The sequence below is a fragment of the Gadus morhua genome, chromosome 21 (genome assembly GCF_902167405.1).
Source record: "Gadus morhua chromosome 21, gadMor3.0, whole genome shotgun sequence".
Classification (NCBI taxonomy): domain Eukaryota; kingdom Metazoa; phylum Chordata; class Actinopteri; order Gadiformes; family Gadidae; genus Gadus; species Gadus morhua.
In genome coordinates, this window is record NC_044068.1 from 6489279 (window position 1) to 6513226 (window position 23948).

The 23948-nt window shown below is 47.2% G+C and overlaps 1 protein-coding gene across 1 annotated transcript in view; it reads right to left on the minus strand.

Annotated features, from left to right (window-relative positions):
- Positions 1-423: 423 nt before the first annotated feature.
- The window catches only part of atad2b (ATPase family AAA domain containing 2B), a 77998-nt gene continuing 54473 nt past the window's right edge, over positions 424-23948 (minus strand). Inside the window, 4 exon segments of the mRNA XM_030344814.1 lie at positions 424-4406; positions 8839-8967; positions 17897-18060; positions 19856-20695. Of these exon segments, the coding sequence (XP_030200674.1) occupies positions 4365-4406; positions 8839-8967; positions 17897-18060; positions 19856-20695 (1175 nt within the window). The 3' untranslated portion in view covers positions 424-4364.

The following is a 23948-nucleotide window of genomic DNA, read 5'->3' on the forward strand; positions in this document are numbered from 1 at the left end:
CAGAGATTAAAGTCCTGTATTTAATTAACATCATGTACATCATCTTTGTGGACCAAATGCTTCTTTACTAATTAAAGGCAAGAGGCTTGTAGTATAGTTTGATTTTCAAATAGTATGCAGACATCTTTCATCTTAAAGGACACTAAATTTAATTAGAAATAAATTGCAGCCTTGATCATTCTCGCCCTCTGACAACTTGGGAGAAAACAAATTTGACATTTGTTTTGATAGATATTTAATTATGAGTTTCCCTGTGAATATGAAAGTTTGGTTACCAATCTTAAAGAATGCTCCTTACTCCTTCAGATCTTTATATTGTGAATAAGTCAAGATAGATGGCTTTAGAATACCTTTGAATCAGAGTATTATAAAAAAAATTTAAACCAAAGCCAGCACATTTTCCAAAGAAAACATCTCACAAAATTACAATTTTAACCTTTATTTAAGTATATCACAGCAGTTTATTCAGAAGTACAGTAAGTGTTACATTTTAAATTTTAATTTACACTAAATGTAACACATACATAAGAATGGGTTTGTGTTTATTTTCCAAAACAAATCTTAAAATGCTACAAAAGCTATTGACAAAACGTGTCAAAAAGGTGTGGAAAACATGTAAGAAAAAAATGAACGCCATTATTGGATTAAGTAGTCTCAACTACCAGACAAAAATTGGTTGTTAGTCCTTAAATGTATCAACATTAAATGTGTGACATTTCACTATCAATTTATTTTACTCTGAAATGCATTTTTAATCAAATGTATTACCCTCTTGGCAAAAGGACACAAAAGTAACGAAACATAGGAGACGAAAGTACCAGTTTGAATACACCCATCTTGTGGTCTGTAGACAGACTGAAATGCCATATTTCTTGTGAAATTCTGTTCTGCGATTAAGTTTTTACCAGTATGTTGACCACCTAACCCCAAATCACATTGAAAATAAATAGAAACTTTAAAGAGCAAGTGTTGCATGTGTTGAACCTGAGAGAACTGTAAACCCTAAATTCCCCTCACATGCAGCCCCAAAAAACCTGCTACACAAACGCTACACAACTTTCATTCGTTACACATCAAATGTACAAAAAAAAGACGTTATACTGAAAATGAAGTGAAAAAACATGTTTAATATCATTAATAAATAAAAGGAAACAAATAATAGATCCAAGTGAGATGAGAACCTGCAAAACTTATAATTTGAAGAAAAACAAATTCCATCGAGATAATACAAGGCAATAAGCCTACGACTGAAAAAAAAAAAAGATATCTGCTTTGTCAACTCGAAAGTTTAAAATCATACAGTTGAAGAAGTTTCCTTAACATAAGCAACGATTCCTTCGGGCTCAATTGTAAACAGACGAACCTACGGAAACAAAATAAAAGCCCCCCCACAACAAATAGAATGAAATACACCTGGGATAACTGCGACAGACGTGGAACAGATCATGTTGTACCTTCGCTGGTATGTGCTGAGACAGTTTTCAGAAGAAAAAAAACAAAAACAAAAAAAACAACAAAGTACTGCATACTATACCCAGTAAACTCACATGTGTTGATGTGGTTGTTGTGTTCAAAATAAATTAGGCTGAGGTAGCTCTGGTTTCTCTCTGCAGTAGTCCCGAGTGCCAGGCCGTGGATGCCAGTCTGTTTGCGCTTTCTTATCGGACCGCGCGGTGGAAGCGGAGGAGAAGGCCGTGGTGAGTGGGGGTGATGGAGAGATAGCGGTAGACGGCGGGTTTGTCTCACAGCGGTCGCCGACGTTGCAGGGAGGCCGGCCGCGTTTGTGGTTGAAGCCCACGTCTGCTGAACGGGTTCTCGTTCGAACAAACAAAACAAACATGGCAACGCCAGGATTGTTATTTCATAACTTCAGTTAATGTGTTTGACTTGACTGCAGACAAGATGACAAATATTGTGTTGCCCCTCCGGAGACGAAATCCCTCGGGCGTTTATTTTTTTTTTTAACTGATGTACGCGGGAAGAGAAAAAACAAAAATCAAATGGGAAACCGGCAAAACCACAACGAAAATGAATTTCATTTCTTAGCGACTGGCACTGCCTAGAATGTCCTTGATCATTATCACACGCCGACGACTCGGGAGAAGAAAAACAATTTCAACATCGATTCCGGAGCCATTTCGTATGCGTCTCTTTAGAAGCAGGATGACAAAACAATACGGGTGAAGAATGCATTTCTGTGCGGCCCGTCTGACATCGGATCTCGAGTGTTTCTGTGTCGAAGGGGAACGAGCACCACTGTATTCACAGCCTAGCACCTATGAAGAAGAGGTGGTTGAGGAAAGGGGGGGGGGGCACATCATGGCACAGAGAATCCTGCTGTGAACTAGCCAATAAGACGTTGGCATTGTTGGTTAACTTCCCTAATTAACCGCTGCATGGGTCTATTGAACTGAACATACGCTTATATTTATATACATCAAAACTCAAGTTTAAGTTGAGGTGCGCCTGCTTTACATGACTGGACCGCGAGGCATATGCACGATGTATACGCTTCATATGAGTCACAGATGATGTCGTCGCTCTTTCTGCTGTTTTCTGTCCATTTTGAGATATTTTTTGTTTGTGTTTAATTTTTTGATATTTTTGGGCAAATAATAACTCCTTTGGTCATGTCCCAAGTCTGGTCACAAGTGACTAAATTTGTGAGCCTGAGAGAGTGTGTATTTATAAACACACAGACCTCAACACAAAGTGGGGGGCAAAGGGTTGAAAAGCGGGTCCCCCCCAGACCGGTGACGAACCCTAAATAAATCCCTGAAACCAGGCCAACGTACGGATTCACCCACAACGTTTCAAATAAGGCACACGCTAGGCAGTGCAGAAAACTACAGACGAGGTTCTAGTCTGAACCGCTTCCAGTTCCCCCCGCCTGGGTGTCAGGAAAGGAAGCCGAGGCGGCACGCGGGGGACACAGCTTGATTGGGAAGGGAAACATGTACACTGTGAACGGGCTGTGTGTGTGTGGGAGGGGCCTGTATGAGCACCACCGCCGTCGCCACGTGACGATCAAGGGGAATACTTCGAATAACAAGTCGAAGGGAGGTCCGAGAGTTTCGCAGTTCGGAGGGAGAGGTTTTGCGTGCACCGCAACGCGGTAAAGTCAAACTTTTTTTTGGCTAGCTGCTCCTTTTATTTTTTTTTGTCGTCATTGTTTTTTTTTGCTTTTTTCCCACTAACGCAACCTCGAGGAACATGTCGGTGAGACGCTGAGGAGTAGGTTGTTATTTACTCCGTCGACGGACCGACTGAAAGTGTGTGAACTCAAAAATCCTTGTTAGGGGTGTGAGGGAGGGGACACAGAATCGTAATATAATAATGGAGACTGCAAAGAAGCTGGAAATGGGCCATGAGATAACCGCCGAATGATGAAACACGGCACCGAAGGGCGAGAGAGTAGAATAGTTCAGTGATCCAGAACCACACCCGCCCTCGTTTCACATTCACACTTCTGCTGGTGAGGATCTTCTCAGTGTGTGCGCTTGTGCGTGTCCTTCACTCGCACACTTGTCTTTTGCGTTTGTTTCCCAGTCTGCATTAGTGTGTTTGCACAAACGTGTGTACACGGCCAGCACCTATAAAAGACATGGGCAGGTTTGACATCACCCAATCAGTGTGATTGTAGCTTGTCCGGGAGTCCAGAGTGTGAAGGTAATCCCAAGAGCAGCATGGATAAACGTTAGCATAGCACCCGAGTAGCACCAGCGTGGCCTGTGGTTGTGTCCGTGTGCATGAGTTTATCAGTGTGTGTGTGTGTGTGTGTGTTTGTCTATGTTTCTGTGTGTGCGTGTCTGGATGTGACTGGATGTGTTTGTGTGTGTGGATGTGTCTGGATGTGTGTGTGTGTGTCTGAATGTGCCAGGGTGTGTGCATGTGTGTGTGTGTGTGTGTGTTTCCTTGCGCTTGTTTCTTTGTGTTTGTGTATGTATGGGTGTGTGTGAGTGTTTCTGTCTATGTATACATCAGTGTGTGTGCGCGTGTGCGATTGACACAACACCTCCAGGAGTTTGGTTATGCAGAACCGATCTGGGTCGGGCCAGTTTCCTGAGACAATAGCACCATAGAATGTCCCCTTCTCCATGTCCACGCTTCGGCCACAGGAAGGGGGCTTGATTTGCTCTTTTTTTCGCGTTTCCCCAGCACCGACATCACCTCCACCGTCACGTTAAAGGACTGGACTCTGAAAGTTGCCCATAGTCTATCTCTCTCTCTCCTGCTCCCTCTCCTTGTGTTTTGTTCTGCGTCTTGTTTCGTCTTGCCTCCATGGTCCAACACTCTCTTACTCCTCTTACTCCTAGCCCCCCGGGGAGGGGGCTTCACCACCCCCCTAGAGTGACTTCTGGGTCTCACAGGAATGTGTCGAAATGCTGGACGCACTCTTCCATGTCCTGTAGCCATCCAGCCAGAGAGAAGAGCGGGAAAGAGGGAGAGGGAGAGAGGAAAACACACAGCGATTAATACACATGAATATGTAGCGGGAACATGCACGCATAGCATCTGTGCTCTACAGAAGGTAAATATTACTTTGGCGTTTCCGTGGCGGCGAACTGTCTTCACGATGATAAATGGCGTAAAATGAAGCAGAGCAGTGCAGGGATGAGGGGGAAGAGGGCTTGGAAATAGCGTAGTTTGACACTGACTAAATCTTAACACTGGTGAATAAAGAGAGATGGATGATCGCCTGCAAGAGACCATGATTAATGCTTTGATGTTGATGCCGTGTGTGTGCGAGTGGCTGTGAGGATGTGTGTGAGTTTGTGCATGTGCATTTAAATAGAGTGCAAAAGGCTCTGATTCTGTACTGGAGTACGTGATGCCACTGTCCGTTGCCAATACAGATTCTGAGAACTAAACTTTTTGAAGGAAGTATTAGTTAACTGTTTGAATCTGGACCAACGTTGCTGCAGACGAATGCACGTCAACTTCAGAGGGAGCATCTGAAATCCAACAGGACAGGTTTTGTGTGGTATCTTTGCACCGAGGGGATTGTTCTTCCTTGATACAATATCGTTTTTTCGCCTCGTATCGGACAGATATCCGATACGGCAACCCTTTTTCAAATCAAAGGAAAATGCTCCAAAAACAAAAAGTCGAACTCGACTTTCCCCAGTATAACTCCACACTAATGTCCCGGAGCAATGCACCGTGAGATTTCCCCTGAAGCTTGAAACGTTGATGAAACCCAGTTAAAAAGCAACAAGCCTGGTTGCGCCGGCTCTGTTGTGTAAACGGTACCTCTGATACACCGAGGAAGATGTGCAGAAGTTTGAGCATCATTCGGAGCAAAGTATTCATAATTAACACAGAATACAGCAGATGGCTCAAATGACGCGAGTGCAATTTGCCATGTTAATAAACGTAGCAATGTAGCCGTCATGCAAACAGGTGTAGTCTCCACGCCACGCAATTACGAAACCGACAGCCATAGATGAACGTTGCAAGGAGGGGAAAAAAGGAAAACTACCCCTTTCACTGAGACGCATTTTATGTGTCCTTACTCCAACTCCATTAACACCGTTGTTAAAGCTAGTCAGCCACAAACTGTGACCATCCTATACGGTTGCCTTCCCCCAAGTTTCGCTCTCTGTCCTATTTACAGGCATATTTACTATCTGTACCGCAATATTTACCGCCTTATGAAGTCGGGGCACAACCAAAAAACAGGACCATAATAAATCAGTCTGTTAAAAGAGGCTTCTAGAGGGGATGTTTCTCATAAAGTCTCTGTTGAGTCACCATTGGTTGTTAAAAGCCTTTTACCATCCATCTGTTTGGTCCCACCGCCTGTAAAGTACACACCAACAGACCCACACTCGGCCATCTCTTCAGCCTTGACAAGGTTCCTCATTGTGTGGCTGTGATCTCAATTAGACCTCGCCTAAAAGTTCCAGCTAGTTTCCTCCTCCTGCTCCCACAATAGCTCATTGAGCAAGGTTCTTTTGACGCGATGTCAGTCACACACACACACACACACACACACACACACACACACACACGCACACACGCACGCACACACGCGCGCGCACACACACACACGTGCGCAGACAAAGCCAGCAAACTCAGTATTAGCTTATAGTCAGAATTTCTTTTCGCACAGTCTGATTTTATACAGGATGAACCAAAACTTGGCTACTAAAGGACAAGGTACTGTTTAAAAGTCAACCGCTTTCCCTTGTGTTGAGTCACAGCGAGAAAATTAAGAGGGGAACCCGTGTGCCAAGATGGGCCGTCTTCATACCAATCAGAAACCCACTTGGTGGAAGACTTCAGTGGGAGCGCACACCGATAGAAACACAACGAGTGGCCAGGCAACCACACGAACGAGGACTTGATTCGATGTCTGATTCTGCGTTCATCACGATGGCGTGCCGAGGTTCAGTAGCAGTGCTGGACGCCCTACAGCGTGCCGAGACGGACGCTGTGTGGGTGGGCTCACGTTGCAAACCATAGGTTTGCAACGTACACAACTTTGTCTGTCGGCAACTAGCGCGCGATTGCCATCACAATACGAGTGCGCGCGTGTGCGTGTGTGCGTGTGTGTGCGTGTGATAAGAAGCTTGGGTGGTATTGAACTAGGAACAAGAGGACTGATGAGCTGTTGTGATACGGGGTAGGACTGGAACAGGGCTGCCTACGCTCCGTCTGCTGCAAAGGTCAGCGCACTGGGGGGAGACAGGCGGGCCATACAGCCAGCACTCTGGAGAGACCCAGGTATAGGGTGCTTCTGGACAGCCTGTGTGTGTTTATGGGTGTTGGTTTGCTTTTGTGTGTGTGAGTGTGAGTCTGTGTGTGTGTGTGTGCGTGTCTTGCATTTGTTAATGTGTGTGTCCTGCATTTGTATGTGCGGGCGTGTGTGTGTCTTGCATTTGTGTGAGTGCGTGTGTGGGCTGTTTCGTGTGTGTGGTTTGCTTTCTTTGTGTGTGTTTTGCTTTGTGCGTGCGTGTGTTGCTTTGTGTGTGTACGTGTCACGCGTGTGTATGTGTACATACATGTGTATTCGGGTGTGTGTGCGTTCGCATATGTGTGTGAGTGCGTGTGTTCTCCGTCGTCGCCTTTATCGAGAATTTCCCTGGCACTGACCTGGAGCGTCGCCGCGGTATATTTAACCCAACACGAAAATAAAACAAACATGGCGCGAACAAGGCCGACATTTATCTCTGCTTGGGGTTCAGGCGCGGAACGGAGAATGGAACCCGGGTGTTAAGACTTCCGCGAGACAGCTGATCCCCTTGCTGGCACGGGCAGAATGATTTCTCTAGCCTCCCCTTGCCGCGGTGATGTTTTGACAGTCGGCGCCACTGAGCTATCGGCTCCAGGAAAACCAGTGCTCCGGGCTATCTCCTCTCCTCACTACATGTCACCGCTAAAAACACCGGGCTTGTCAAACATGAAAGAGGAAAAACGGTAACAATGGCATTCTTGTGAACCCCTCCCCCACTGAAAAAGCACCGTAAAAGAGAGGCGATGAAACCGTTACTGATTCAGGAGTTGTCGAAAAACGTGTTCAATAAAAAGACAGGGCAGAATATAACACAGTGTTGTTTGGACGACATGTGTGTTGTGCTTTGTCTGCAATCAATCAAAGCATTTTTCAGTGCCATTATAATTTTAAAACGTCTCAATCCTCCTCATCGGATCTGAGTGTGCGTCGATGATTTTATCAAATCGGCATCGCTTATCTGTGTGGTGATACGACGTGGTGAATTGACTTCCAATTCAAAACACTGTAAACACTCACAGAAACACACCGTCCACCCCCATCCCTCGGTTCTGCCGGGAATCCAACAAACCTTATCTTATAGACAGGAATCGAGTGCCGTCGTGTCGCCTTGGACCCTCGACGCTTTTCAGAAGTCTGAGGCAATTTGTTCTCACAGTTTGTCGCCGAATCACTCTGGGTTTTCCTATTCCTCGTATTGATATGTCCAGCATAGTTGCAGCCGCGGTGTTTGGCTGCCAGGCTGTAGCTGCTCTCCCTCTGTTTCCCTGGGCTTTTTTTATAATGCTTGTTGTTTGTTTGAACCCTTGGCTCCGGCCTTGTTAGTGTCCCCGCTAGCTGGCCATGCGTGACTGCAGCGACTGCCCTACGTATAATTAGTCGAACGTAGTTGAACAAAACAAAAATAAAAATGGTAGCGAGTGCTCTTCTGTTCCCGGTGATCGCGACTGCGAGGTTCAGGAGTGGAATGCAAATCGTGCGGAGGTGTACTTTATTAGTGAGACTAAATTACTTTGGAAAGGCTCAAACTGCCGCCCCGATACATGAAAAACGCAGCAGCTGCTCCTCAGCCCTCCGCCCCCCCCCCCCCCCCCCCATCTCCCTCGCTGTCCTGTCTGCAACGTTGCACTTCAGCACGCTAACACAGCTGCACGTGCCTTGCTCATCTTCAATCAAGTGTCAGAAGGCAGAATCCCGACTACGGCTGCACGCGATCAGAGATAGCGTTTGGTTGGAATTTAAGCGGCTTGCTCAATTTGTGGGAGTTATTAATGTCAGGACGCCAAGTCTGTCCCTTGTCCGTCCATCTGACCGGCATAAGATAAGCCAGGATATACACAGTCAGAGACAAAGGACATATGGACAATGGAGAGACTGACAGACAGACAGAAATAAGGACAAAAACAAACAAGTGTTAACAAAGAAAAACAGAAACATATGGACAGAGGACAGATAAAGACAGACAGAGGGACACAAAGGCTGATACACAGAGACAACACAGGCCGGGAAGAGAAAGGGGGAGAAACCGACAGACAGTGAAGGCGGCAGACCGAGAGACAGACGGCCCGACAGACGGGTATGGAGGGTGGCGTAGCACTGACCTCCAGTTGCCGGGTCTTGTCGTAGTCCCTGCGTCGCTGGTAGATACACTGACTGAGGAGGGAGTACAGGCGCTCCAGCTGATCCACGCTGTAGCCATCGCTCTTCCGTACCAGCGCTCCCAGCAGAGCCTGCGGGGGATTAATTACACACATTAGCGCATTAACAAACTTTGAATCGCACAGCATTGACGACACGTGTGTGCACACACGTACGTCGCAAAGCAATGCATATGTGGTATTGCAGGGGAAAGAACATCTCGAAGGACTGGGGCACAACACACACACAAACTTGCAGACCGGGGCGCTGAGAAATAACAGCATTTAGTTAACCGAAGAAGTGCAGCGTTTTGGGGGTCAGCTGTATTCAAAAGCAATTACGATCAGAGTGACAGCTAATTAAAGATAATCATAATTAGCAGCTAGTTTACATTTCACTGCTGCTTTAATTAAAACATCCTGGACAGTCAGAGGCCCTTCTAATTGACCCGCGCCTCGCATTCTACCCAAGCCAAAGTGTGTGCACGTGCGCGGGTTGCAGGCCCAGAGCTCATCGGAATGCATGGACAGCATCACAGCGGTAAAGTAGCAGTCATCACACTCAATGCAAACAGATGTCTGAGTAGGACAGCGTTCTGAGAGCACATGCGAGTGTGTGTCTGTTAAACACCATGGTAATGTATCAATTAAATTAAACACAGTTTTTTGCGCTAAATCCTCTTATCGGTGAAGGCTGAGGAAGACACAGAACCGCACGCTACTGCGGCATGATGGGAAACGCTGTGACTCCGACGGAAGCTAAGCTAACAGCGGGAAGTGTTGGCCTGATGGTAATATCCAGCCTTCTAATGAGGATTCATATGGATAGGTCGGGTTTAAATAGTCCACGCTCCCACCTATCCGGGAGCTTGTATCACTAATTGCCCTAAAAGCCTTCCCTTCCTCCACACTAAGAAATATATACTGAGTAAATTAGCCTTCGTCCATGGTCATAAGAGGTAGTGCATTTTGGAGGGATTTCACGGATTGCTGAATAAGCCAGCCAGCTGTGTGTATTGATCCTGGCAGATCAACACCAAGAAATAATGTATTTAATGCAATTAGAGAGTCATATAGACGATAGTGCTGATGCACAGAATGGTAAATGTTTCGAGGCCATTTTACTTTACTCTTTCGGTAGATTTGCGGAAGCAGAAAAGGCAAAACAAAATTTTATATTTTCAACACTTGTATTACAAATTATTACTGCATTGGATATGCATTTGTAGTATATCCTTTACCACGTTAAACGCAAAAAAAAACACAACCTGTGGTATCTGTTAAAGAATGTGTGTGCCAAAGACTCACCCAAGAACCTTGAAAGACAAGCAATTCCTGCATTAAAATAAATGACCTTTTTCTAGCCCAGCTAGTATTTATTGAAGATATCTGTTCAATAGCTCCCTTTCATCCCCCCTACTGTGACAAAAATGGTAATTTCCTTTCATTGTATACCAATTCAACTTGAACTATGCTTATAACAGACTTAATCATCTGGGGAGAACAAATTTGACGATAATGCCTGTATTCACACAGTCCTAATTTAATCCATCAGTGTGCGAGGATTAACGGCTAATCTCCCCCTCACGTAGACTGTCAGATAAACTATATCCCAACGGTTTAAATAAAACACACCTGGAAGGTTTGTTTTTCCAAACGTGTCAAATTTAAAAGGGAAAAACCATGGCTTCCATTATTTAATTGGCTGCCAGTTTTTTTCCGTAAATATTTTTCTTCCTAAGACTATGTAGAGCAACCACCTCATCACTACCACATCGCTTCTGCTCTCCTCTACGTAGATGCTTCATCACACACCCCGCCATCCCCACCCCACCATTTATTTATTTAGGATACCTCACTATTTTCGGCTGCAATCATCATCTCCTTTCTTCTCGTTCTTCAACCCTTAATGCCGTTCTGCTTCCTACTTGCTTCCCTGCTCCTCATCTCCCCCAGCTATCCTTTCTGCGTCCCATTTGCCCGTTGTTAGCTGATTGCAGAAGTGCTCTCAGCACGGTTTGTTATCATGAATGGCACGGATGTGAAAACGAAAAAAAAAAGTGAACGAGTGACTGCCTTCGAGTCATATATATATAAGAGAGAGAGAGAGAGAGAGAGAGAGAGAGAGAGAGAAAGAGAGAGAGAGAGAGAGAGAGAGAGAGAGAGAGAGAGAGAGAGAGAGATCGAGCACGAGCGAGAAATCGAGCGAGAGAGAATGGACAGCCTCAGTGAGATACTGAGCTCAGGGAGCACAATGGGACAGCAATCCCACGCATTAAAGGGTACAACTGACAAGGTCCATTTAGCCTTGCACCCTGCCGCCACCTATCTCTCCCTCGTCCTCCACCCTGAGCCAGCTCTGTCCCAAGGCCCCATCTTGGATCACATCTTCGTCAACAACCCCCCCCTCCCCACAGTTTTAGCCAAGCACCTTGAGGGGTCGTGGGGGGACCCCAAGGGTCAAGGAGGACATTAACTGAATTCATTTGGTTTTGCCTTGACTTAAAGATGATGAAATAGGATGGTGAATAATATTGTTTTGCTCTTGGGGACAGGTGGTATAGACAGAATAAAAGCAAACACACACACACACACACACACACACACACACACACACACACACACACGGGCTGTCTTTTAATAAAAAAAATGTTTTGCACATGAATGTTAATTAATTTAATACATCGGTATTATTCATGTGAGGAAAAGCAATATTTGATTTTCCCTGAATACATATATTGCTTTATTTCCATATATTCTGAAACTTTTACAAATAAATGCGTTTCACATCGGTCATAACTAAATCTCCATGGCGGCGGCGGCCGTGGCAGTTGCAATGTTTGTCCCCCCCCCCCCCCCCCCCCCTCCCGTGTAAAGACACACACACACGGGGTCACATTCAGTCACCCTGGCGAATCGCAGGGGGACGGAACCAGATTGGTATTTTAAACTGCTTTTCCAATGTCGTATCAGATTTCTGAAAGGACCCTAGTGCTAAGGCATGTTTCTATGGTGGCCTGGTGCGTTTCGTCCGTGGTTGTTTAGGAGCGCAGTGCTCCAAACATGGCCACCCACATGGCCATGGGTACAACCCGACCAAGTGGTAGCGGACTTAATAGTTGTTTTTCGCAGCGTATCAACCAAACATTTCTTTGGGGTTTTTCATGGGGTGAAGTGCGTGAGTGCTTGGTTAATTCCAAACATCCAATTAGACATTGGAAAGCAGTTGTAAAGACCAATGTATTTCCCAGAGTTAGATCATCCGTTTCCATTATATCAGCCTGTGACGACCAGTAGAAATTGGGTCAAGGGATTTTTTTATCACGTAAACCATTTCTACTGCGTCATTTTTCATATAATTAATTGATCTAGTCAGCACTAATAGAGATAGACGTAAAAAATGGACAATATTTAGTTATTCTAGTATTAAATTAAATATAACTGGATTCCAGTTTCACTCGCTTCACTGGACCGGATGGGCCACACCATCGCCGCTCTAAACAAAATAAGGATCCAGGATTAAATACCGATGGTGTGGGCTATAACTCCTACGGTGCTTCCACAAGGACATCTGTGGTCGCCCGGTGTACCCCCGAAACTTGATGCTCGCACGGCCGACGTGGGAGCTCTTAATGTGCGTTCGAGGGGTGATTAACGTGTGATTCATAGTGCTCTGCCCAGGCTGTGACAAGGTAACCTGGCTCTCCATTGTGGAGCTATTCCAAAAGTTCTGTTATTTAACCAGCTTACCTATGGAAAAGACCCACACCCACACTCTCCACTGAGATGCCCTTCATGGCTGGGCTAACAAGATCAGTGACGGACCCCCCGCCTGTGATTTGCAGAACCCAAAACCGCTGCAGTATCTAGGCTGCCATATGTTTCCATCTCTGGTGCACACTTACTAAACAACATTCTGTAATTGAGACTGGGTCCGTTGGCTATGCGAGAGCCACCGAAATAGATGATGAGCTAATGGAACCGCTTTGAAACGTGCCACTGATGAGCTAAGAAGCCATGTTCAAAACCGATATCACCGCTTTCCCCCCCAAAAGTTCTAAGAGTCTCTTTAGCTACGGCGGTTTCCTACGTCTAGCAGTTTCCCCAAATTTCGTGGACTTGAGCACAAACTCCCCCCCCCCCCCCCCCTATTGCTGAGAGGGAACAAAAAAAGAGGTATGATTCAGGAAGAGAAAGGATCCTGCAGTGTAGGCCCAGCAGTTCCAGTCCCCAGGGACACAATTAGGCTCCCATATCTGCCTCAAACACCCATGATTAAACCCCCAATTCCATCATTCTCCTCCCATGGTGCTGCATTGAAACTTCCTCCAATAGCACAAAACGAATGGATTATAAATATTCCAAGTTGTGCAAGTAAGACAAAGTGTCTACGTGTGTGTCTCATATCAAAATTATATGTATACATATATATATATAATAAGAAAAAAGTGTGCAAGCATGCACCTGGGTGCATGTGTGTGTGTGTGTGTGTGTGTGTGTGTGTGTGTACCCTTGTGTGTGCCTGTGTGTGTCATTTTGTGCGTACACCGATATGGGTAATTACTTTCTAAATCAAGACTCCCGACAACAGAGTGCCCCGTTCACGAGAAGGACGTGTGACGACGACGGTGCACGGTTGGTTAATAACATGCAGATCCCATCTTGTAAAGGTGACACCAGAGCGACCAGGGCCAATCATGACAAGTGTGACAGGAGTTGGGGGGGGGGGGGGAATCAGATTCTGCAGCGCTGTTACAGCTAACGCGGTGTAACCGCAAATTAAAATACCACTCCAGTCCTTTCAGCCGGGCTGATTGAAACAGGAGTAGGCCGGGGGAGAGGGCGATGGAGCCAGGCATCTTGGGAAGGCAGAGGTGCTCGGTGGCTTTTACCCCCAGACCAGACGTGTTGGCCGGTCTATGGCCGTATGATGCATGGGTTTCTGACACCGAGAGCCAGCCTGTGTGTGGCATTTCACGGATGACATGGAGACATGTGTCTGAATTCAGCGGGGGGGTGGTGTGAGAAGAAAGAAACTCAATAGCATGTTCGGCATCTGGAGACTAGATGCGTGGGCTAATCAACACTCACTTACACCGCCACTCAATCCGGTGTATCCCGTTCAAAGGGTGAACCTCGGTTTACCGTCGAAACGCTCGTTCTTACAACTGACCGACTTCCACCACATTGCCCTTGAAAATGTGGCGGAGGTCGATGTAGAATTAGAATTAAACGTAAGCAGTTGCAATTAATTAGCAGTAAAGCACGGTAGTAAGAACACCCTGCTGTCACTGCATTGACGGTGCGCGAGTTCCCTGATGGAGCAGGCAAACGTGAATAGTTTGGCTGTTTCCTAATAAAAGGTCCTCTAAGTGGTTGCAATCAGTTAATTGCCCCAGGAGATGTACCCTACTGAGAATCTCAGATATTGGAGCAAAAACAAACACAAACAGCAAATCAGGGAAGATAATTATTCTTCAATCCATTATTCCTGCTGTTTGCTGAACTATTACCCGGGATTTAAGAAAGACAAAACCATAAACAAAAACAAATCTGACTTTATTACTTTCATTGTGCCAACAGGAATAACAAGTGAGGAGGAAGGCTTTGGTTTTTAGAATGTGTGTGTGTGTGTGTGTGTGTGTGTGTGTGTGTGTGTGTGTGTGTGTGTGTGTGTGTGTGTGTGTGTGTGTGTGTATGTGTGTGTGTATGTGTGTGTACGTGTGTGTGTGTACGTGTGTGTGTACGTGTGTGTGTACGTGTGTGTCTGTGTGTGTCTGTGAGTGAGTGAGTGAGTGAGTGAGTGAGTGAGTGAGTGAGTGAGTGAGTGAGTGAGTGAGTGAGTGAGTGAGTGAGTGTGTCTGTGAGTGAGTGAGTGAGTGAGTGAGTGAGTGAGTGAGTGAGTGAGTGAGTGAGTGAGTAAGTGAGTAAGTGAGTGAGTGAGTCTCTCTCTATGTGTATGCAGAGTGGAGGATGAAACAGAGGGCCGAAGACATGCTCTGCCAGAGCCTAATCTTCCGTCGGCCTCTCAGGATGGGCTGCACTCGAAACCAGACACACAGATATAACCGCAATTACATGCAAATAGATACGCTGTCAGGACCATCAGTGCGAATGAATACAAATGAAAGGAGCACTTCAAAAGTGATCTATTTTTATTGACGATCAGAAGGATGGCGACTGCGCCGCCATTAATCTCTTTCCCAGATAGAGACTCAGGGAAGTGGCTACCCGGATGGAGGGTTGGCCCTCTATTATTAGTGCTAAAAAATTAGAGGAAATGGCGAGCCAAGATGGACCCATTTCTGTTGACAGGCGTCTCAAACACAGGAAAGCTTGACGCGCCGTAATAGCCGAACATCAAGCAGAAGCAGACTTTTAGCATTCGGGCATAGGACCGAACAGAGCCGGGTAAAGCCGTCTGAAAGGAGAACTGCACAGCAGACAGTAATCTGTGTGCTCTTGGCAAGATGGGGGCTGGGGGGGAGAGGACCAGATTGGATTCGTTGTTATCCGATTTTCTGACTGCAATCTTCAGCACTGCTTCCACTAGTCCATCTGTGGACCAGTCGGCCTGATTATTGTTGAAAGAGACGAATCTGAATCAGAGAGTGCTGGCAGTGGTGAGCGGAACAAGCCCCGCAATCCTAAATCATCCTCGCCGAAAGTCGCCGTCGGCAATCACTTTTATTTACAAGCAATGAGTCCCTTCGGCAAAGTGTAATAGGGGTAAACACTATACTCGGCCAACCAGTCTAAAAAAAAATATAAAAAATCCGGCTACGGAAAGGTGAAAGAGGAAAAACTCTTTCGTCAATGACTTAATTCCAACGCGGGTTCACGGCCCCTTCATCAAGATAGACATCCACGACGGACTGGCAATTGATGCATATAACTAAAAGAGGAGACGGCGCCGAGCAGGCAGGGAAGGAGACGGCGACCCTCTCACAGGGCTAAACACGCAAGCGGCCACGTTCCGGCCCAAACTGAGCCGGCGGAGATCTGCTTAAACGGCAACTCTCGTCCCGCTCCCCGGAAATTCAATTTGTTTCCGTAAGCTGGGGGATGAAAAAGCAATTATTCACAGTCGTCCCTTTTCACGATCTGTTTCTCTTACGGTCTCGCTTCTCCCCGACAAATAAGCCCCCAGATTAGCGCGGCGTGGGGCGCCGTGGCGGGGGCGTCCAGTCAGAGCTTTTCGGCGACTGCGCCGACCGAAAGCGATCCGAAAACAAAAGCTGGCCAATCGAAATTGAAGGAAAGCGGCCCGAGGAACGCACTCCCCGATCGCCCCCTCTGGGATGGTGCGGGGAGGGGGGCAGGGAGCAGGGAAGGCACCAGATAATGTGTTGATAGCAGGACGTCACTTTGATGCATAGAGAAGAGAAGTGAGCGAGCTTGCGTCAGGAGAGCATTTCTTTTACAGCAATTACACGACACGTCTTCAAAAACCTAAGTCCCTTGGACTGATCAGTGGTAGAGGGGGGGGGGGGGGGGGGGGCTGTCAAGGGGACCGCCTGAAGCCAAGGCTCCAATTTACACTGGGGGTATTAGGTGGGACCCGGGCGTGACTGCGCAAAGAGCTAGATCGCTGCGTGACACATTTCACGTTGCCTTGAACACGTCAATCAACTCTGGAACAAGTCTGGGAGTCTAGCGGTGTGGAAAGAGGCTCATGTTTGAGGCATGGGCACCCGGGTTCTTTTAAGAAGTTGCCGGGCGACAAAACACCTGTTGATTGAGAGATGTGCGGATGCCCGGTCACTTTAATTGGATCCCTCGCTGCTCGGATGCAAGGGAGAGAGGAGACGCTGATGGGAGGAAGATGAAATGGGGGGACGGACGGAAGGGATAAGCCTTAAGCCTTTAAAGTTTGAGTTATCCATCTGAGAAGGGCAGTGTGAAACTACCAACTCGAAGGCAGACCTATAGATCTGGGTAAAGCTTAAAGCCAGTCGCCAATGACGGATAGCATGCTTCCCAATACCTTACGCTCCAACATCCCTCATCCAAACTTTACCTGGGTTGTCTTTGCTACTTTGTTGAAAGACTTTGAACTGAAAAAGTGGATTGCATTCTCTGGGAATTGCAATACTGTGAAACGGTTTTCCCTGGCACACAGGCTATAAATAATAAGATAAATCTTCGTGAAGGAAACACTTGAGATTATATGGCCTGTTGGGTTCGGGACAGGGTGTCGTTTAATATTATTAATAAGTATGGTGTGGGATAGGTTTTCCACTCGGATCCGGGGTTAGTCTACAATTATGTGTGATTCAAAAAAATAAAAGATACACCTATCAACATTTCACACCACATGATGCCTCTCTTAGAAAAAAAGCGAAACGCTCTATTAAAAAACTAATGTGAAAAGACACTCGACAACCTTTTTTCATAAACCCTGCTGCACTAAATATGAATAAAAACATATTGTTAAGACTCCTAGATTATAGCTCATACTTCCTTAATCAGCGTTCTAATTAGTCCGTAACAGAGTATGCCAATTCACCACAGCTGGTGCTGTGGCTACCAATATAACTCTAATCGACTCAACAGTGACCGTTTTACTTTAATTGTAATTATTTAAATCGTTGAAAGGGGAAGGCAGATTTGGATTCCAATGCACTTCCTGGCGTAGATCCAGTTATATGTCATGTCCAGTAATCTAACATGTTTCATAAATGATCATTTGCTGGGCTGAAGCACTTCCTAAAACCTTTTTTTTATGAGTGCTGTAGGATTTGAGGGAGCACAATGTTGCATGAAAGCGCTCACGATTCGTCTATTTGAAGTCTACCCAGATGTCTGCTAATTATTTCAAGACGTAGGACGACAAAACTAAATCCTCCGCTGATTTAAAAGCATCCTCCGGTATTTCTACAATCAAATTTGATTAATAATGTAACAGAGCCAAAAAAAACAAGTCTACAATCATTAGAGGGAGAACTTTTGCGGTGGGTCTAGTTTCCCAAAGTAGTAGAGAAGAAAGCATGAAAAATAAAAGCCAAGACAAATACTTTACCGAAAGTCGCTGGTGGTCAATGATTAGGGGTGGTGGTGGCGGCGGCGGTGGTGGTGGTGGAGGAGGAGGAGACGGTGCAGCGTGGAATGGAGTCTCCTCCGTTTTCTCGTCAGATTGCACAATCTGTTCTGATTGGCTCCTCGTACGACGTCTCCCGCTGATCCCTATGGATAATCAGTTGGGAGAAATGATTTGACTGACCGGGAGGCAAAGTGGGCAGATCTCAGCAAATAAATACGACGAAAAGAATCAGGAAGAGGTTTGGAAGGGAAAAAAGATGAAGGACACGTCAATGGTATACAACCCCCCTGTTTCCTTTGAAGCAACGAACGGCATGAACACTGGATGCATTCAAAGAATATATGCCTTTACCTGACGGCACAGCTGCCAGATGAACGCGGCACAATATGGGTGGTATTGTATCTATTTGAAGCCTGCTCCACTGAGCGCACAATATTTCATTACTGCACTGTTTGCCTTCATTTTATTACACCGCTCAAAGAAAAAGGCCTGGCTAGAAACAAAGCGAGCTGGCTCAATTTGTAAAGAACGAGAGACAGAGAGAGGGAGAAATGTGGAGGAGACCGTGAGAGACAGTGAGACAAAGGGAGACCGTGGAAAGAGTGGGAAAGCGAGAGAGAGAGAGAGAGAGAGAGAGAAGGAGCCGCAGACACGGAGAAGAAGGAAGACAGAGAACGAGCTGTCAGCTGGCGGTTGTTTGGACAGCTTCAACTGATTCGATTTTTGTGTCTGGTTGCACTAGACTCTGATGGCCTCCACTGTCACCAGAGGCCTTAAGGTGACCCCAGTAATCTGCAGCCCGAACACACACTTTAACTGACATTCAATAACCAACTAGCACTGCACCGGGCTAACAATCAAGGAGGGGGAAAACGGTTATGGGCAATACACAAAAAAATAAAAATAAATAAAGCCGTGACAGAGTCGGAGACAGCCTGCAAACTATGCAGTTATTTTATACAAAGGGAAGAAATAAATGTCAGTGGTATTGCATATTCCACAAAAAGGTGCATATAACTTTTTTAAGCCCCCAAAGGGGTCTCCATTTGAAATATACAGTATGCTAAGCCAAGGGAAGACGCTTTCTATTCCAAATGCGTTTTGTATTGCATTATTCATGTCCTCTCAATTGTAGAAGCAGAAGCAAACGTAAATCAAGAGTGCTGGATGACAATCAACCGAGCCATTCATCACGGCTACTGTATTTTGGGCAGTTGACGGGACAAGTATCTGTTGTGGATTATTATTTATTTTTTTACGGCTTCGCTGCCAACTGCTTTTTAGAGATATTGTCTTTATAGTGCAAACTTTGTCCAAATGTTGTATTAGGGGTATTTTTAACCTGCCTCTTTGGAATGAAAGACGCACAGGGGTTTAATCGGTGGTACAAAAATCTAAAGTAATGGCTTTGCTCACTGCATACTTACACAGTACATAGTTTCTTGAATTCCTTTTTCCCGTAAAATATGTTGCTGTAGCTAATTAGCAATGCAGGCATTTAAAATGTGTACTAATGGACAGATGGTCTGCTCAATCAATGTAAATGTGATGTTTCCGGTTAAATAATTCCATCAAATTAGGCCATACGCACATGTTTAACCAACGAAAAAGAATTATGCCCTTGCATAAGTCTGTGCCCATTGTAATGTGAATTACCCACTGCAATACATTTTACAGGATATCTGTTCGATAGCAGGAGACAGAGTATTGAAAGAACCTCCCTAATACCGATGTGAAACCGCTCACATATTTCATAAACTACCCTACACTTTTGCCATTGAGGTTTTTATTAAATATCTCAAATAAGGAATACCAGAAAAGTCACAATTTATTTTATAATGACCTCCGCGGCTTAACGGCTTTGAATTCCGCAAAGGGTTAGATGGAAAAGTCTTCCACCGTGGGTGTGAGCTGTGTAACAAAACAGAACCCGGTTACCTTCTTTATCGCAGTCCTCTGCATCGTGGCCTTCGTCTGCTACCTCCGCCCCCGAGCTCCCTTCCTGGGGGGGCAGAACCTGAGTTTCTCCAGCCTCCGCCGCGACGCCTTGCTCTTCCCGCCCGGGTTTTGCCGAGCCTTCAGCCACGTCCTGCGCGTTCGTGTCCCCCTCCCCGCAGCTCTTTGTGGGGCTGGAAGAGTCCAGGCTGTCCATGGACTCGTCCCCGTTCACGCACTCCAACTCTGAGGCTCCGCTGTCCCCTTTGTCCTTCGCGTCTGCGCCCAGAGACACGGCGTCCGTCTCGGGCTTGGGTTCAGCCCGCCGCGCTGCTGGTGTTGGATGTTGACCGCCACCGACGGACTGTGCCTGCGCGTCCTTCCTCGCGTCCCTGGGCTCCGGCCCGCTGCCGCTCTGCTCCTCGGCCTTCGCCCGGACCTCGGTTGGGGGTGGCTCGTTTGCAGGGAGGAGGGTGGGGAGGGCGGCCGGAGGGTCGTTCGCTGGGAGGAGGGCGATCGGTCGCTCGCCTGCTGGGAGGAGGGCGGGCAGGGCGACCAGTGGCTCGATTGCAGGGAGAAGGGTGGGCGGGGCGACCGGAGGTTCGTTGGAGCTCTCTTCCTCCGTGGAAGGCCCGAGGGAGGGTGCGTGGTGGCCGTTGGGCTGGGGCGGCATGGTGTCACACGACGATTCCTCGTCCAGCGTGAGACAGGAGTCACAAGGGCCCGTGGTGTCCCCCTCGGGCTCCTCCTCTTCCTCCTCGATGCCTTTCTTGTAAATCTTCTTCTTCCTGATGATGCCGCGCCCCCAAAATGGCCGCCGCCGCACCTTGCGCTTCAAGTGGTCTGGAACAGTGAGAAAAGAAGACAAAAAAAACAACTTTAATAATAATATATAAAAATATATAGAGATATTCCCCTTTTGTATGGATACATTTATGCCATACTAATTGACCGTGAATCCGAAGAAGAATTGTTGAAGTCAAACTTTTTTTTCATTAAAAAGGCAAGTATCTCGATATGCTTGACAGGAAATTCAATAACTAGCCATTTAGCTGCCCGCTCACAACTTCTCGCCAACACATACACCCCTGTGGTTACGAAGCATAATCAGATGTCAGCTTCACTTTGAAAGACCATTCCTTTCTTTTCTCTTAGCAAATCAATTGTGTGCAAGCTCACGAGTATTAAAACCGTTACTAGGGCAGTGGGTTGTACGTTTGCAGCAATTGCAGTGTTCGCTTCTGTGTGTTTCTGTGCTTTTGCGTGTTTCCGTGTGTGTACAGACACCCACACACACACACACACACAATTATGATACAGACAATTCGAGAACAGCGAAATAATTCAAAACAACCAGAAACGTCCACATATGAGAGCCATGCATCATACCCAAAATTGATTTCTTGACAATTTCCCCTTTCTTGTCTAACAAAACAAAAGGGGGCAAGGGAGAGGAGGGTGTCCCCCCCTCCCCACCCATCCAATCAGAAGGTCTCCCCTTACGGCGAAATAACCTGTCTGGCTCCTACCAGGTTAGATATCGATTGCGTCTTACAGCGGGCACATCGCTCGTAATCAAATAGCAAACACAGGAGCAGAGGATGAGGGATGCCAACGGACCGACAGAGAGAGAGAGAGAGCGCGCGCGCGCGCGCGAGCGAGCAAGCGAGCGAGCGAGCGAGAGAGAGAGCAAGCAGGAGTGGGATATTGAGAGAGAGAGAAAAAAAAGCAAGGGAGACCGACAGCCCCGAACAAGCGAGCGGGATCGAGAGAGAGAGAGGGAGAGAGGGAGACACATGAATGAGGCCAAAAGCTTGTGAGTGGCGCCGGGATGCTGCAGCAGTGCTGCATGGTCAACACTGACAACAGATGGAGGCGTGTGGTGGAGCTGGAGGAGGGTGGTGCCGCTCGAGTGGGGGGAATGACGGGTAAAGCCTGCCATCAGTGAAACTGTCAGTGCAAGCTGCTGGGAAGGCGCAGCATAGTGGAACTCAAGCAGACCGGCTTCCCTCCACCACTTTTCCCGAGCCACAGGCACGAGGTGTGAGCAACGCTAAGAGAGAGCGAAATAACAGGACGTGTATAACGTCATGTTATACGGAATATAATTTCTATTAGGCCGGCCGTGACATATGAAGGCCAGGGACGGTCGGGGTTGTGTGTAATGGCGTTCGCAAGCGATACGGTATCCCGGCACAAGTTCAGCTCCGACATTATCATGGCGGTTACGACTCACCACAAAGGATTTTATTGGTGTGCTGCTAGGAAGTCATGACTGTATCTCAAGAATACACACAGACGCACACACACGCGTGTGGCATGATTTATTTTCATCTGGACAGCCTTAGCCACTGAGGCTACGAACTAGCAACGAACTCGGCCCGCGGTTACAGCCACCCAATAAAGCCAGTGAGATGACACCGGACGGGGAATGACTGCAGCGGAGGGCGGGCGGGTAACAATGGTGGGGGAACATATGGTGAGGGACAGAGCAGCGTAAACTGAAAAACAATGCAGATAAAGAAGGGGAACCGACCAATGGGCGGGACAGGGAAAAAAAAACGCACGCGAGACCATGAGAACAATCAGTCATGTGGTAATGCCTGATGGCATATAAGAGCAGCTCTCCTTGGAGCTTTCCTTCAGCGACGGCCCCCCCGTGACTCCCCCCCCCCGTCCAAACAGATGAGCCCGCAGCTAATGGACTACAACTTGGCACCGGCCAACGCCAAGCCATTAAGACCGTACCACACATGAACCCACAAGGGTGTGTGAGTGTGCGCGCGCATGCCCGCATTTCATTACAGACCCCCGTGCGAACACACTGATTATGCATGAGCCCGCTGTTCAATTAGCGACGTGTTACACAAACTATGAGTGTGTATTTAAATCCATCTCAGAACCTTGAGTGCGGCTACCGCCAGTTAAACGCGGGAGCGACGACGGTCAACACAATTAAGGCACGTGCAAGGGAATATATGAAAACCTAAGAGGTGGGGAGAAAAAATATGGCCTAAAGCATCTCATAAATCCACAAACCGGCCAGGTATTTAAGCACCTCGGGTGGCGAGAGAGAAGGAGTATATTAGGTTTCCCTCAAGCCTAGCTAGAGGCCGGAGCCCGAGCGGGCCGGGTTTGTAATATCTCTTTCCCAACACGACCACAGACGACGCAGTAGAAACACAGGCTACCCTTCCACTCCTCCGTCTTCTTGATCTGCGACGCACAAGAAAAGCTCATCCCCACTCATCCCCCCAACACCAGAGCTGGTGCTCCAATATGGAAACCAGCCGATCTACTCATGGTGACGGCTGCTTTCGAAGGCACTCTGAAGAGGGGCCAGTAGAGGCCTCCCCACCACCAACCCCCCCTGATTCCCAAGGGGGGAGAGGGACCGCGATGACCGGTTAAGCTCCTGACGACCGCTCTAGGATGAGGTCGACAGGCCCCTGGCAGAGTGATGAGTTCCTTGGCGGGGGTGTAGCGTGGGGGCCCGCTTCTCTGGGGGATACACGTGGGGGGGGAAGCGGCCAGGGTACAGTAAGCGCCTTCAGAGCGGCTTCTGTTCCCTCTTTTCATGTGTCACTGCCGCATGCATATTTATGTCTGGCTCGCTGGTTGGTGAGTACAGAGATGACGGGGAGAGAGCAAGAGGAGGAAAACAAAAAGGAAGGTGAGACACGCCGACGTCGCCCTGTCCGCGTCGTTTTGATGGGAATTTGCATTTGCCCTTCAATATTTAGATTTCATTCCGACGTGTCGCCTCTCCTTGTCTAATGATTCATCATAACTTGCCGCACACTTTTCGGTTACAGTAAAAAAGGGGGTGGGGGGGGGGGGACTTTCTCTCTGTGCTGAGCTGGGAGAAAAAGAGCCTAGCAAAATGTTTCCTGTCAAGATGAAACCCGGGAAGGCAGAGACGAGCATTCAACAAAGAAAATAACTGGGGGGGAGGGGGGGGGGGGGGGGGGGGGGTGTGGGGACAAATCATGGCAATACATTTTCTACTGGACACCTATCTTGCTTTTAACCCCTTAGGGTCGTGTACAATCACACATTCAATCGCAATAAACTCACATGGCACACAACCCGCGCT